The sequence below is a fragment of the Fundulus heteroclitus genome, chromosome 19 (assembly GCF_011125445.2).
Source record: "Fundulus heteroclitus isolate FHET01 chromosome 19, MU-UCD_Fhet_4.1, whole genome shotgun sequence".
Taxonomy (NCBI): Eukaryota; Metazoa; Chordata; class Actinopteri; order Cyprinodontiformes; family Fundulidae; genus Fundulus; species Fundulus heteroclitus.
The window spans coordinates 29,631,286-29,645,572 of record NC_046379.1 but is presented as its reverse complement, the minus strand read 5'-3'; the positions used below and the strand labels follow the sequence as shown (position 1 = coordinate 29,645,572).

At 43.2% G+C, this 14,287-nt stretch overlaps 1 protein-coding gene across 1 annotated transcript in view; it reads right to left on the bottom strand.

Moving 5' to 3' along the window:
• Positions 1-14,287, bottom strand: part of brf1a (BRF1 RNA polymerase III transcription initiation factor subunit a) — a 113,945-nt gene that overhangs the window by 99,042 nt on the left and 616 nt on the right. The window contains exons 2-3 of the mRNA XM_036150535.1: positions 11,824-12,032; positions 8,955-9,035 (exon numbers count right to left, since the gene is read on the bottom strand). Coding sequence (XP_036006428.1) covers positions 8,955-9,035; positions 11,824-12,007 — 265 coding nt within the window. The 5' untranslated portion in view covers positions 12,008-12,032. The remainder of the gene's footprint in view (positions 1-8,954; positions 9,036-11,823; positions 12,033-14,287) is intronic.

Here is a 14,287-nt window from a genome sequence, read left to right as displayed (position 1 = left end):
TATACTGAATAAGGCACATTTAAAATCCTTAAATTTTCGCAAAAATTGATAGTGCACCTTATATACGATTACCGTTGTGCTTAGTGACTGATTTTATGTGGTACAATGTGCTCAAAAATCTTTTGAAATGTGTAGGTACGACTTCGTTAGCAGCGAAGTCGCTCCCCTCAATGGATATTCAGAGCATTACAGTACACCGTGTCACTACCTGATAGGACCCCTGTGCGGTCTACAACACTGCCTGACTGCAATGTCTAAACTAGAAGTGTATTCATGTAAGGCATCCTGCGCCCAGAGTACGTGCTAGCAACAGTAAACCTAGTAAGTTAATTCATTATAAGAGTTATGTTTATTTTTGTCATATGTTAGAAACAGGGCATGTTAGAAACAGGCAGACGGATAACTCTCCCTCTCAGGAGAGTGCTGTGTACGCGGAGGGGCAGAGTGAAATTACACACTTGGGAAGAATATTTAATGCGCCTTATGGTCCGAAAAATACCTACCCTCTGTCACAGCACACCAAACTGCTCCATTTACGCGCAACCAAAAACACCAACTCTAGTAAACATACAAGTCATTAACCCTGTTTACACGACCCTTTTTTAACCGTGACGAGAACGGTCCGAGCTCGGTAACTGAGATAACTATCGAGTGTAAATGGAACGCAAACTGAACTGAACTGTGCCAGACACAACCGAACCGCACTAAATCTAGACCAGTTCGATGGGTGGGCTCGGCCTGGTTTCTCAGTGACTCGGTTCTCTGATAAAAAGCGCATGAGCAGACCGCGTCATCTCCTTACAGCCAGCTGACTAATTTTGCGGTTTCAGACATTCATAATAATACTAGCTTCCTTACCGTGCCACATGGTTTCCAGTAATAATTCTGCTTAGCAGTGTGATTAACCTCAACGTCATTTCCTGTGTCTGTAAGACCTGATTAGACGTTTGTTAGTTTTATCCACTTCCCAAAAGCTGACTTTAATCAGCATTAAAAAACATGGATGGAAACATGGCCGACACCCACCACAAGGAGGGTAAGCCACAACAGGTCATTGCTAAAGAAGCTGGTTGTCCAGAATGTTTAAACAGACGGTGTTGCTTCAGAAGTAGGATCTGATTCATATTTTGTTCCACATGGATAGTGTGGCTTGTAAATGAGGTTCCAGCTGGGAAAACATGAATTACTATATGCAGGGAAGATGCAAAACTCAAGAGCATTCTCTAATGTTTCATCCACACCATCCATCCAGCACAAGTAGAGCAGAAAACTCTTTTTATGCTCCAAGTTTGAGCTCCATCGGTGCTGTGGTGCCATTTCTGTGAAAAGATTATATGAGTTTCATCATGAGTACATAGACAGGCCATCTTACTCACTGAAACACATGTTCCCCATCTGTAGACACTCACACCAGCACATTATACAAGTATGTTCAGGTACAACAACAGATGGAGACTAAGGACAGAGATCATTGCAGTGAGTTCTTCCAGGAAGCTGTGGTGTCTGCCCACAGCTCAGGACCTCAGGTCGGGGGAAGTTAACGCACAAAGCCAGATGTGTAACCTTGCTGCGTGGGATGTCTGGGAATGTGAGGAGGTGGGCTCGTCATGTCTCCTCACGCTGAGAGGAGATGAAATCACAAAGCATGTGCGCTGTGTCAGACCAACACGCCAACCATCAGTCTACTTTAACCACATGTTGGATTACAACCTGCAGCAGGACAAATGATCCTCCCTACCTCGACTTCTTCAGTTCCAGTAACCCAGCCAAATAAAATGCATTAGGACTGGAACGGCTGCATATCAGCTAGGAGTACCAATGGAGACCATCGTTTTTGTTGTTAGCCTTTTTTCCATCGATGTATTAAAAATTTGAACAACATAAATGAATAAAGAAATAAAAAAAGTGAAGGTGGTTAACCATTTCTGTTAAAATAAATTATTTACAATAGCTTGGTACAGAATGAGAGCTCAAACTTACCTGATTGCCCTGACTGACCTATAAGATAGATCGAAATAATATCTTCTAAAGTCTGGATTTAAAACTATAGTTTGTTATCCTGTTCAGAAACACTTACTGGGTAAAATCGTCCTTCCATCCTGAAAGTAGTCAATACATTATGTATTCAGAAAAAGGTTAAAATAAATAATAATAAAAACAAAAACGATATCTGTGGGAGCTGCAGGCCTGTAAAAACTCACATCTATTCAAAAAGGGACACAGGGAAAACTTCCGGAAAAAAAAAAAAGAAAAAGAAAAAAAATCTGCAAATTTACCTTTACAGGTAAACCACTTTCTGAGTTGGATATTAGACTTGAACCGCACTTCCACAGCTGTACCCAGAATGCAGAGAGACAGCTGAGAGGGAACTGCAACATGTGTCATACTTTGCTACCACGTCAGATACGTGGTGAAGACACATCAGAACCATACGTCAGCCTCACCGCCCACTTCATAGACCAAGACTGCAACTTGAAGAGCAAATGCCTTCAAACTGCAGACTTCCCTGAACCCCACACAGGTGAAACTGTTGCTGCAGGACTGTCAGAAGCAGTTGCATCATGGGGCTTGAGTGAAGACAAACAAGTCTATATCACAGCTGACAGTGGGACAAACATAGTCAAGGCCACATCCCTCAATGACTGGACTCGACTGCAATGCTTTGGGCATCGACTTCACTCAGCTGTTGGAAAGCGCCCCTCTGCTGTATGCCTGCCTCGGCTGAAATAATTTGCATCCCTGGTGGGGACGAAATGTATGTTACCCTCAGATGTTAATGCAGTAGAACTACAGCTCTATGCTGATTTATTCATAAAGAAGTGTGTGCTTTCTTCACTGTAACTACAGTGTTATGCAAACAACCAAGTCTGGGCATGGGGATTCACTTTTGGCATGTTAAATACAATTAACTTATTGTACTCTTGCATATTTTCACATTACTTATTAGGGTTGCAAGATATTGCAAAAACTCAACATTGCAATGTGTTCTGACCCTGGCGATATATAGGATATATCAAAATACCAAAGTCATACAGAAACCCGATACTATGCATGTTTGCCATAAAGCTTTTCTGTGCTCCGTTTAATGTTGTTCAAGTTTAATTTGATCATTTACTGAAAGTCCTCTCATCATTTCAACATTCACCAACACCGTAGCATATCATGGTTACTGAATAATGCGCAGTCCTACTAGTTACCAGAGGAGTGGACTTAGACTCGACTTGGTTACATTAGAAAAGACACAACTTTGACTTGAATACTAATGACTTGGGACATTACTTGGACTTGAGCATCTTTACTTGAAATCACTTGATGCCCTTATTAAAGTCAAGGACTGGGATGGAGAAGTTACTCCCTCTGCCAGCAAGTAAAAGGTAGGGCGCTATGGCAAGCCGTTTTAACATAAATTCGGTTTCGTCTGACTATCCGTAATTACGTTCCAGATATCTTAAAATGCATTTTGACAAGACAAAACTACATTTTAACTATCCGGAATGGTAATTTAAGATATCTTTATTTACATTCTGACTAGGAAGAATAATAATTCAAGATATCTTCAATTACATTTTGTGTGTCGGCAGCAAAACATGTTTTTTGTTGGCAGTATTTCAGGGCTAGCTCATTATCGTTCTGTTCTCTCTCTCTCTTCGGGGACGGTCGCTTTTTCTCTCTGCCACCCCGCCCTCCTGGCTTCGGTGGTTGAACTCAAAGGGGAGATGGGATAAAATCTGGATGTGAAATGCGGAAAAAAAAGCCCAACAAATTTGGAATATTGGATTCGCCACGTGGAGCCAGCGACAAAGGACTCAAAGCTGACGGAAAAGTTGTGTATTTGGATTATGCCTCCCCTATCAAACAAACTCCCTTGGATGGTATGGCGAGAGAGCTCAGAAACGCCCCCCGCTCCCTCCTCCCCTGCGGACATCTGTGGATGCTTTCTGAACTGTGGGCCGGTGATAACATCAAGGACAATGGCCTCTGGAGAGCGTTCATGGAAATATAACAACTTTCACCCAAGCACACGCATAACTGATGCCCACAACATACAAACTTCATGCGACTAGTCTCCAAGGTTAACCCCCTGCCTAAACGTTGTCTCGTCATATGGGCTTTTCTCGTGCAAGGTTTTTTTTGATATCTCATACTGTATCCTGGAATTAGGATAAAGTGTGAATTATGCCCTATTTTTCCTCTCCCTCCCCAAATGTGGCTCCTATCATTCCACAGACTTAAAGGCAGCGCCCTATGGAAACCACGTCAAGCGGGGTCCTCGACAGCAAGGCCTCAGTCAATCGTTCCCCCAAAATGTTTGTGGTGGATGTGATGGATGGTTGTACTGGAACTGTAATTTCCCTCTGGGATTATTAAAGTATTTCTGATTCCGACTTGAAATTTAAACCACAGGATTTGGGCTTGACTTGGTCCCATCTCTGCTATTTACTGATTGTGTTGTAAAGCCAAATCAACATCCATTAACTAAAACCACGATTGGCTAAAATAATTAAGAAAAACAACAGGTCTACAAATGGTGCGATGTGAAGATTACCCACACTGGACCAGCTGCTGTGAAAACAAAGGCAATAGCTAAACAGGTTTGCGTGATAAGCAGGAGAGGGAGTCAGTCTGGAGCTTTCATCAGGGCTCTTGTTCACAGGTTCTAATTATTTCAGCGGCCTTCAGCCAACCCTTCAGGTCAGGACAAAAAAAGCCTTTATCAAAGTCCAGAGATGAATGACCAAGAGACAGTAGGCCACTCTGATGGACGGACACTTACTCATCTGACTAAGGCCTCAGGGGAACAACCACACCCAGAGAAGTTGAAAAAAAGCTTCACACCTTAGCTTTTAGGAGAGCTGATAAAAGCAGTACCACACTGTTGTATTATAAGGAACAGTGCATTTTAGTTTAGTTTGCAGTCTAGACCTGACACGGGCATTTTAAGAGCTAAAGGCTAATCTCTACAGACCAGACATGGCGGCAGCTGTGTGCTGCCAGTTTAGCCTACAGTGGCCCCTCTCTCCTAAAATCAGCCATGCTTTTCATGATTGATTTATTGGCGACAGGAGGCGGTCCAGGGAAATAATAGGGAGGGATTTCAGGGGACGGGCAGTGTAGACACATCTGCTAATGGCTATAAGAGCAGATTCCTTGAAGGCCTCGTGGTCAGAGGTTTTACAACCGGAGGACTTACCCATCAACTAGAGAATCCTGTTTGTCTTCCATTTCCAATTATGTGATTCAGGCTTTTTAAATCATTATTTATGTTTTAAAGTCTAATTAAAACACAAATGCACATTTTAACTTCACCCACCCACATTCTGAGCCCTCTCTGATTCCCTATGTCAATAGATTACTCACACCATGACTGCTAGAAAATAATATTTTTGTTCTCATATCTTCTCATATTAGTGTTCTTTAAAGGGGAAACTGGAACCGGCTCCTACAGTAATCAGTCCTTCAAAGCTCTACAACAGGGCTGTCAAAGTCATTTCTACAGTGGCTCACTTGGCATCATGAAATCATTAAAAGGGCCAGTTGCACCGTTGAGGTGACACTTTTTATTTCATAACTTCATTCTATTTCACATGAAAATATAAAGAGAAAATTCACAGTAACATAAAATGAGCACCTTAAACAGTTTATTTGCAAAAAAAAAAAAAAAAAAGATATTGGGCTGAGTTACACTAAACTTTCTCTTTTTGGACATTTCTGGGTTGTGGGAAAAGCTGACATCTAGTGGCAGGATGCTGTTGTTTCAAAGTTAAAAAAAATAAATTAGCATTCGCTACAGGAGGCACAGTTTCAACTACTTTATCCAATTTAAAATGATATATGCCTCTACTTTATGACATGATGTGCTTTCTTGGCTCTTGAGGGCCGGATTAATTGCTTTGATGGGCCGGATTTGGCCCTCGGGCCTTGAGTTTGACACGTGCTCTACAAAAATCAGACTGGACAAATGCTCCTCTATCATCCGTCTATCTGCACCTATTGGAAGGCTTTAGCCGGAGCGTCCTACCTAACTTTACATCCCAGACTCCCGGAAGTATCTCCAAAGGCTGGGATAAACTTCTGCTGTCTGTTTAACAGCCTTATACCCCAAGAAAAACCAACTAAAGCTCAGGTAGAAATTACAGAGGCACACACATCGAGAGCAATTTTAAAAAAAAAGCACTTTTCAATTTTGGCGTCAGTACCATGATATGGTGAAAGTGGTATTTTCACCCAGGTTTATCATGAATCCTGGTCCATGCCTAGGTGGGGTGGCGTAAAAAGGGTGGATTAGGCCTCAACACTTACCTCCTTCACAGCAGTTCAGCACTTTGTACAAACACATGAGAAACTGGTTTTGCTAACAAATATATGGGGGTGGGTGGTGGTGGGGGGGGGGGTACTCACAGACATGAATCATTCAGTGGGGAGATTGTTGTGGGAAGTGTCTCTGGAGGCCAGAAACAAATGAGTGTGTCTAAAGCCCCCAGCAGATTTACCACCATGCCTGAATGCTCACACAGACCAAGCATGGGGACATTCCTGGGGTTCAGCTTCAAAACAGAGCAACAGAAACAGCACAAGGGCCTCCAGCACGCAAACACACAGGGCAGTTTATATGCCCGGCCATCCAAAACTAGTCCTTTCCCTTAGAAACGCAAACCTAAGAGTCCTATTCAGATTTTATGCAACAGGCCAACACTAAATGTGAAATGGAAGGAAAGTGGAAGCTTTTCTCCAGATTTGTCCTCGTAAAAACAATCTGAAAAGTGTGGCGTGCCGTCGGGTTCAGCCGCCCTGATCGTGACTTTGTAGATCCTGCTGCTGCAGTTACGGCTGCCAAGTGTTGGCAGGTTTGCTTGCTGTCGTTTGCAAAGTGGCTCAAGCACGAAATCGCGATAAAGATAAAAGCATCCGAAGGAATTCTGAGGAGCTCAGAGGCGCATCGTCTGGTCAGATCCAGCTAAATGCAGTCAAACTGATTGGCCGGCGTTGGAAAATGACCCAAAACATTCAACAAAAGTAACCCAGGGGTTCATTATAGCACAGAATATTCTGGAATGGCCCGCCCCGTCACCTGATCTTAACCTGAAGGAGCATTTCACTTGTTAAAGACTAAAGTTCAGACAACGACCCAGACCCAAGTTACAGACTTCAGGCTGTCAGCACCAGCAAAAGGTTTTCCACCAATTAGAAATAAACCTTTTAGTTGCAGTCATGTCATTTGGGCCCATCCTTTAGAGACGAAGGGGCTGGCTTAAGATGCAACCTTTTTGTTCAACCAACTGAATTAAGGCTGAAGGATTTCAGCAGCAACTGAGATGATTCATTTAAAATTGCGGAAATGTACTGAACCAAAATTCGGCCCAAATTCTGACTGTAGCTCTGGCTGAAGGTCTAGGGACCCTGTGCTTATGCCGTCACCATCATAGTGGTGACAGCCACGGTGATCCTGTTGTCACTCAGCGCTTTGAGTGCTCAGTACGGCTGTTTCTCAGTAGTCACGCTGCGTTCAGGATCATGAGTCATCAGTTTTCTGACACGCATGAAGGCCAAAATAATCAATTCTGGTCTTTAAAAGCAAGCTTTAAGCTTTCTGCCAGACCTGTCCGCTGTGTTCCTTGGTCTTCATGATGCTGGTTGTTCAGTGGCGGTCCCTAACAGACCTGGAAGGCCTTCATAGCACAGCTGAGGTTGTTTCATATTAAAGTTACACTGACCAAACTCATTTTGGTTGAGGGGCCGCATTCAGCTTAATCTGATCTCAAGAGGGCCACACGAGTAAAGTCATTGCAGGAATAGAACTAATAAATGTGGACTTGTTGATTTTTATATTAAATTAATTTCACTTTTACACAATTATAAATAACCTCAGCGTTTTTAAGAAAAGAATGTGCAATTTCAACAATACTTTTACTCAGTTAAACATTTACTTGTGCATAATGCATAAGAACTAATCACAGTGATTGTACAATGTTGAAAAACATTTATTTACATTTTTTGGAACTTAAAAACACTGTCCTGCATGACAAAATACATCAAACAGATAAAAATTAAGAAATGATTTAAAATAAATTATCCACATCTGAAGCTCAGTGCTACCATCTGCTGATTAAAACACAGCACCCCTCGTGGACAATATAGGAACTGCAGATTTTCAATTAAACGAAGTACATGTTTTTTTTCAATAATTGTTTTATCATTCTCTTCCTTTTATCTCCTCTTTCATTCACCTCTTCTTTTGTTCTTCCTATCCTCTCCTACTTTCCCATTGTAGAGTCCACATCATTTGAGATATTCCCCGCAAGAATCATAATAAAACTATTCACATTCATGAATCATGCGGAGCACTATGGCAAAAGCAGTACTGCTCCAGAAGTCAAATCTGATGAGGTCTTCTTGGCATTAAGACAACAATTCTTATTGCCACATTGCCAGACAGGACACTGGAAAAAAAAAATTGTTCGGTCCATGTCAGGTCTAAACTGCAAAGGCGCACTTAAAACCCTCAAATCCGGAAGCGGCCCGCGGGCCGTATGTTTAACACCCCTGCTTTAAAGGCCCAGTCTTCCTCAGGACCATAGATCCTGGCATCTTCTGGAAACACACTGGATAAATGCTGCTCTCTGCTTCACACGTCCCGTCCATCACTGGGATTTCAGCCTCCTGAGTTGTTTGAGGCCATCAGCTCCTTGAAGCCTTTGACTAGTTTCACTGCTTTGTGGTTACCCCCGAAAAGCCTGATTTAGAGTCCAACCTGTAATAACTGCAGCGTGTAGGAATAATAAAATAACTTCCCTCTGGGATTATTAAAGTATTTCTGATTCTGAATCCCTCTGTCTGTACGGCATCTAATCCTGAGCAGCAGCGACCGGTACATCCTCTGACTATTTGGACTTCTAAGTGGACTGGCTGCAAAGTTTTACCTTCACTGTGGCGAGCACAAAGAGCCGGTCACTCACCTCTCTGCAGCGTCTGAGCTCGAGACTCGGACCCCAGGCCGGTGAAGTGTCCGTCCCCAAAAGATGGATTTTTGTGACCACCTAAAAAGATAGAAAAAAGATTTCCTGAGTAAAACAGAGAACAAGGTGCCGACATGCAAAGCTCATCTGCTGTTTTTGCATTGTTTCATCTGGTCAGCAAACGTTCCCGTCATACAGACCAGCCTGAGAACAGACCCAGAAACACCAAAGATTAATAACAACAGGGAAGCAGCTCACACCACCATCAGAAACTGAGTCTTAAACACTGAATGAATCTACTTCCAGCCCAGAGAAAGGTGCCAGCGTGATTCTACAGCCCCCTCTAGTGGTCACACAGCTCAACCACACGGAGAAAATGGAACTGGGATAAGTCGTGTTTGTTCTAGGCAATAACTGAAACATGCTGACTTATTGGGATCGCCCCTAAATATGTACGCCATGCCTTTAATTCAATTAATCAAATATGTATCTTTTGTTGCGGTTGTAAGATTAAAACGGACCGCCGGTTCCCAAGATTGTTGGAAGGAAGGAGAGCACAACTGAGGTTGGTAATAGAATCAGGACTGGAGAAAATTAAACTGTACATTAGAATAATCTAATGATTGAGAATAATGAAATAAAAACTGATGTGATGTAGCTGCACCGCCAGCAGCCATAAAGAAAAATCAACCCGGCTGGTTTACAGAGAGAAGAAGTTTCCACCTTCAGGGAACGCCTCGGCTCCAACTGTGGGAAACACCCGGTCCTGAACCCACCAGAGGAAAATTCACAAACAACGCTTTCCTGCGCTCTTCAGCTAGTGTTTTACTGGTTTCTATGTTTTGAGTTATTGTTTTGTTCAGCAGTTCCATATTTAGCCTTTTTCCCTTCAAACGTTTCATCCGTTCCTGTGGTACTGTTAGAAGGGTGACTGTAGAGTAAAACGCTTTGGACTTGTTTGATGAGATAAACTGCTTTACAAGTACAAGCTATTTAGAAATGTTCTAAATTAAACGGCTATTTTCTCACCGTGCAGATGGGTAATCTTTGGTTTTTTAGCTCATTTTACATGAGAACTTGTGTTTTAAAGCAGATAGATCTATTTTAAATGCAATCTGTGTAATCTGGTCTTGTTTAACTGCAATTAGTCAGTGGACATACATTTATCCAATCACATGTAGTGTATCAATTCTTTGGAAGATTAAAAAAACTAAAAAACTAAAAATGGTGCAGGAACCTTCCAGCAACCCCTAGAACTGCTGGAGGGGTGATTTCTCATCTTCTCTTCTAAAGCACCACCAAGCAAGCTGCAGAAAGGGCCGTTAAAGGCCAGCCCAGCAGCCCGCAGTCAGTCTCCATGCTTTAAGGCTAAATGACAATATATACAATATTTATCTGGATGTGTTTTTCTTTTCACAACGTAATCTCTGAGTCAAAGCTTTGTCCCAAACCTCTCACAGACACGTTGTTTAACAAACAGCTGCAGCTAAAATGAGAAACAGCTGAGAAATAACCTACTGGAAAACACAAAAGTTTAACCAATAACAACACAGACCATCTCCATATAAACGACAAAGTCTCATCTTATGTCTCCCTTGAAAAGATCTTGATATCATTAAAACCTTGAATACTGCCCAGTTAGCGTTAGTGGTGTGGAACTGACAGCGGCATAGCGCGGTTCTCCAAAGAGCTTTCAGAGATTGTTCTCCTACTTCCAGAAGAGACTGAAAGTTAACAGCTCTAGGTGTCTGATGTTCGCCGCCAGGCCGGCAGCGTCCTGCCCACTGAGTTATATAATACACTGGAGTGCTGATTTTGCCGAAAAACTGAAATCACTGGCCGCCATCTTGCTACTCCCTACTCTCACAGAATCCCATAGGATTTGGTTGCAACAACAAGCAGTTTTCTGGCTGTGTGAAAACGTTTTACAGGTAATTCTACAGTCAGTGGATGTACTAACACTATCAACTACTAGGAAATTAGGTGCTGAAATATTTTACATGTTATTCATATTTTACATGTTATTCATATATATATATATTTTTTTTGTACATTGTTATTTATATATTTCTAAATGTTAAACATATATATTTAAATGAGTAAAATGCAAAATATTTCAGCACATGACTTTCTAAGTACTTGATAGTTTTAGAACATAACATAAAAGTATATGGCATTTGACATTTTAAAAGTCTTAAGCCCCCCCTGAACATGAGAAAATCCTCGTTATTCGATGCTGTAGCACACATATTCCCTGGTTATTGGGGGGAAATAGGGAGTACCAATATGGCGGCTGGTGGCTTCAAAGCGACTCGTTCAAACAGACGGTGATTAGCACTCCAGTGTATTATATAGCTCAGTGGTCCTGCCCTGCAGGCATCTGAACTGTGAACACCATGTTTCACATCAAGCGTTGCTGCCATCTGTTGGAGTCTTGGGGAACTGCCTTGCTTTGGATCAATCAGACACCGTATTTCTGCTGGTAGCAGAGCAGCTGGACAGAAGAACGGTTGGCAGTGTGCTAGGCTGATGAGGAAGCTGCTAGGCTGCATCTGCTGCTACCTCACAGCATTAAAGCTGCTCCTCCTTAGGGGAGGGTGGTACAGTTTCACCTAAAAGGAAGAAGTGATGAACCCCGAGTCTTGTCAAAGGAGTCTGACTGATGTTTAACTTGGTTATCAGGCTCCACAACAAGACCAACACAATAAAATCAGCTTTTACAAACAGCTGGAGGTGAAATAGATCTTCCAGCTTTTAGTGCTCTGGGTAACCATCTCATTTTTGCCGGGTTAGCAGCTGTGGCTCGCTGCTTTGGGCGCGCGTGTCAAACAATACGACCGGAGGTAAGCTGCCGTCCCGTGGCCCTCACCTTCCGAAGACACGAACTGTCCGACAGCCAGGGAGCCCCCGCCTCCCGACTCCACGAACTCCACCTCGGACACGATGATGTTGTCCTCCAGCACGGAGCCGCAGCCCATGCAGACGGCATCGCCCCGCGCCTGGTCCACGTCGATGTCCGAGCTGCCGCAGTGCTTACACACCTTAGAGCTCATGGCTTCGCTCCGCAAACCTCCAAACCTGAGGCAAAATACGAGAAGATGTCCAACATTAATCCCTTTGTCCAAAGACAAGCAAAAAATAAATAAATAAATAAAATAAAAGAAGCAACTTTTACCTCCTTCAGAGGGGAACCGTCGGGCCCTCTAAGCTGTACCCGAGGGCCAAATACATTTTAAGGTATTTTTGGGGTGGACTTATGGTAATGCAAACATAACACCTAATATTTATACCTGAATCGTTTATTATTTTAGAAGCATTTTCATCCTATTTTTATTTGAAAGCAGCCAGTTTGGACCCTTTCACATTTCCTCTGACTCCATTCCCAGCCGACAACGGGGCGCCGCCAGGTCTGTGATTGGTGCGCTGAGGGAGCAGCGTTCACGGCGACTAAACTAACCAGGCACCTGGGCTCTCCAATCCTAATCCTAACATTTAGGGGCCACCAATCAGAGCTCAGCCTGGGAGTTTAAACGACGGCGGTAGCGGAGCTGAGACAGAAGCTGAGGAGCGGCTAGCTGGCGAGTGCAGAGACGTCAGCTACAGTTAAAGGCTGTTTAGGTTACAGCTTTCCGTATCGTTTAGTCCTGATGGGTTGGAACGCAGTCTGATTACAGGATACGACTAAATGAAGACCCTGCACAGAGGGAAACGTGGACCCTCCAACAGGCCCTCCAAGTCGGGGCCCCTTTTTGAAAATGACATAAATCCGAGTAGATAAGATGTGGTTTTGGGAGGTTAGACTTTTTGGTTTGGATGATTCTTGGGAAGATGCAAGTTTTTTTTTTCCTGACTGACAGAGTTCACTGTCAGAAGATCACCAGAAGATATGTGCAGCTGGTGAGACGGTGGCTTAGAAAGCAAAGTTCTCTGCTTGAATTTAGAAAATCCTGGGTTGGATTCCAGCTTCTTCACGTCGTGCTGCCCCACGGCCCTACCTGCATATCAACAGGAGTGAGCACTGTTGCTATAAATGGTCCATTTCTATCTTTCCTTCTATTTTTGTATACGGTTAGCTTAACAGTTAGCATAGCAGTTAGCTTCAGTGTTATCCGTTCATTGTAGCTCCTCTGCTCTCGCCATATACAGTGTTTTTCGGACTATAAGGTGCACTTAAAATCATTAAATTGTTCTCAAATTTTTATATATACACAATTACCATGGTGCTTACTGACTGATTCTATGTGGTACAATGTGCTCAAAATCTGTCAAAATGTGTAAGTACAACTTTGGTGAGCAACGAAGCTGCTCTGCTCAATGGATATTCGGATCATTACGGTAAACTGTGACACTGCCCCCTGAGCTGTCTACAAGACTGCCTGACTGTAAAGTCTAAACTAGAAGTGCATTCATGTAAGACAGCCCGCGCCCGGAGAACGCGCTAGCAACAATAAACCAATTTAATAAATTGTGAAAGTTACATTTATTTTGGCCTTTTGTTAAACAGGGCAGTGTAGTCCAACCACTCTGTCCTCCTGACAGAGACGGACAGCTCTCCCTCTCAGGAGTGAGATGTGTACGTGGAGGGGTGGAGTGATATTACACACTTTGGAAAAATATTTACAGCGCCTTATAATTCAGTGCGACTTATGTGCGGACAAAGACACACAAACACGTTCATTCACGGTGCGCCTTATGATCCAAAACATACGGCACTTTGAACATGGCTGAGAGTGGCCCAGTGGATGGGAACGATCCAAGCTGCTGCAGAAAATAAAAATAAAAGTTTCTCAGGGATATAGCTCAGGCAGCAGCGGAATCACAAATGATATGATCTGAGCAAAAACATCAGCTGGTATTAGCGTAACTACTGACCCCATGCTCCAACATTGTGGCCCTTGAGGTAATTTTCTTTAAGGCCCTCGCATTTATTTAAGGATTAGGGATTGTTACACAGGCAGCTAACAGCTGTGTAAAAAAAATCACAAGCAGGTCCTGCAAGGAAGGAGGAGAACCGGAGGAAAAACGAAAAAAAAAAAAAGAGCTATTATCACAATGATTGTTAGATGGGTGATCGCTTTAAGCAACCGGTAGCTATGCTGCGTCACGGCAGCAATCCCCTATGGGGGCCAATCGACCTCGTTTGAGCCCGGGGCCTCAGAGCCATGGCTGCGCCCATTACGGCTTGTTCATAGTGTGCCTAAATCTTTTGACACCGACGTGTTTATGTTTTTATTCCGGGCAAAGCGTTGCTGTTGGACCCAGCTCAGAAATCAAAGCCTCGGCGGTAACTGTGCAGGACATCCCCCGCTGCTCCGCTCCCATCCCCGGGTCAG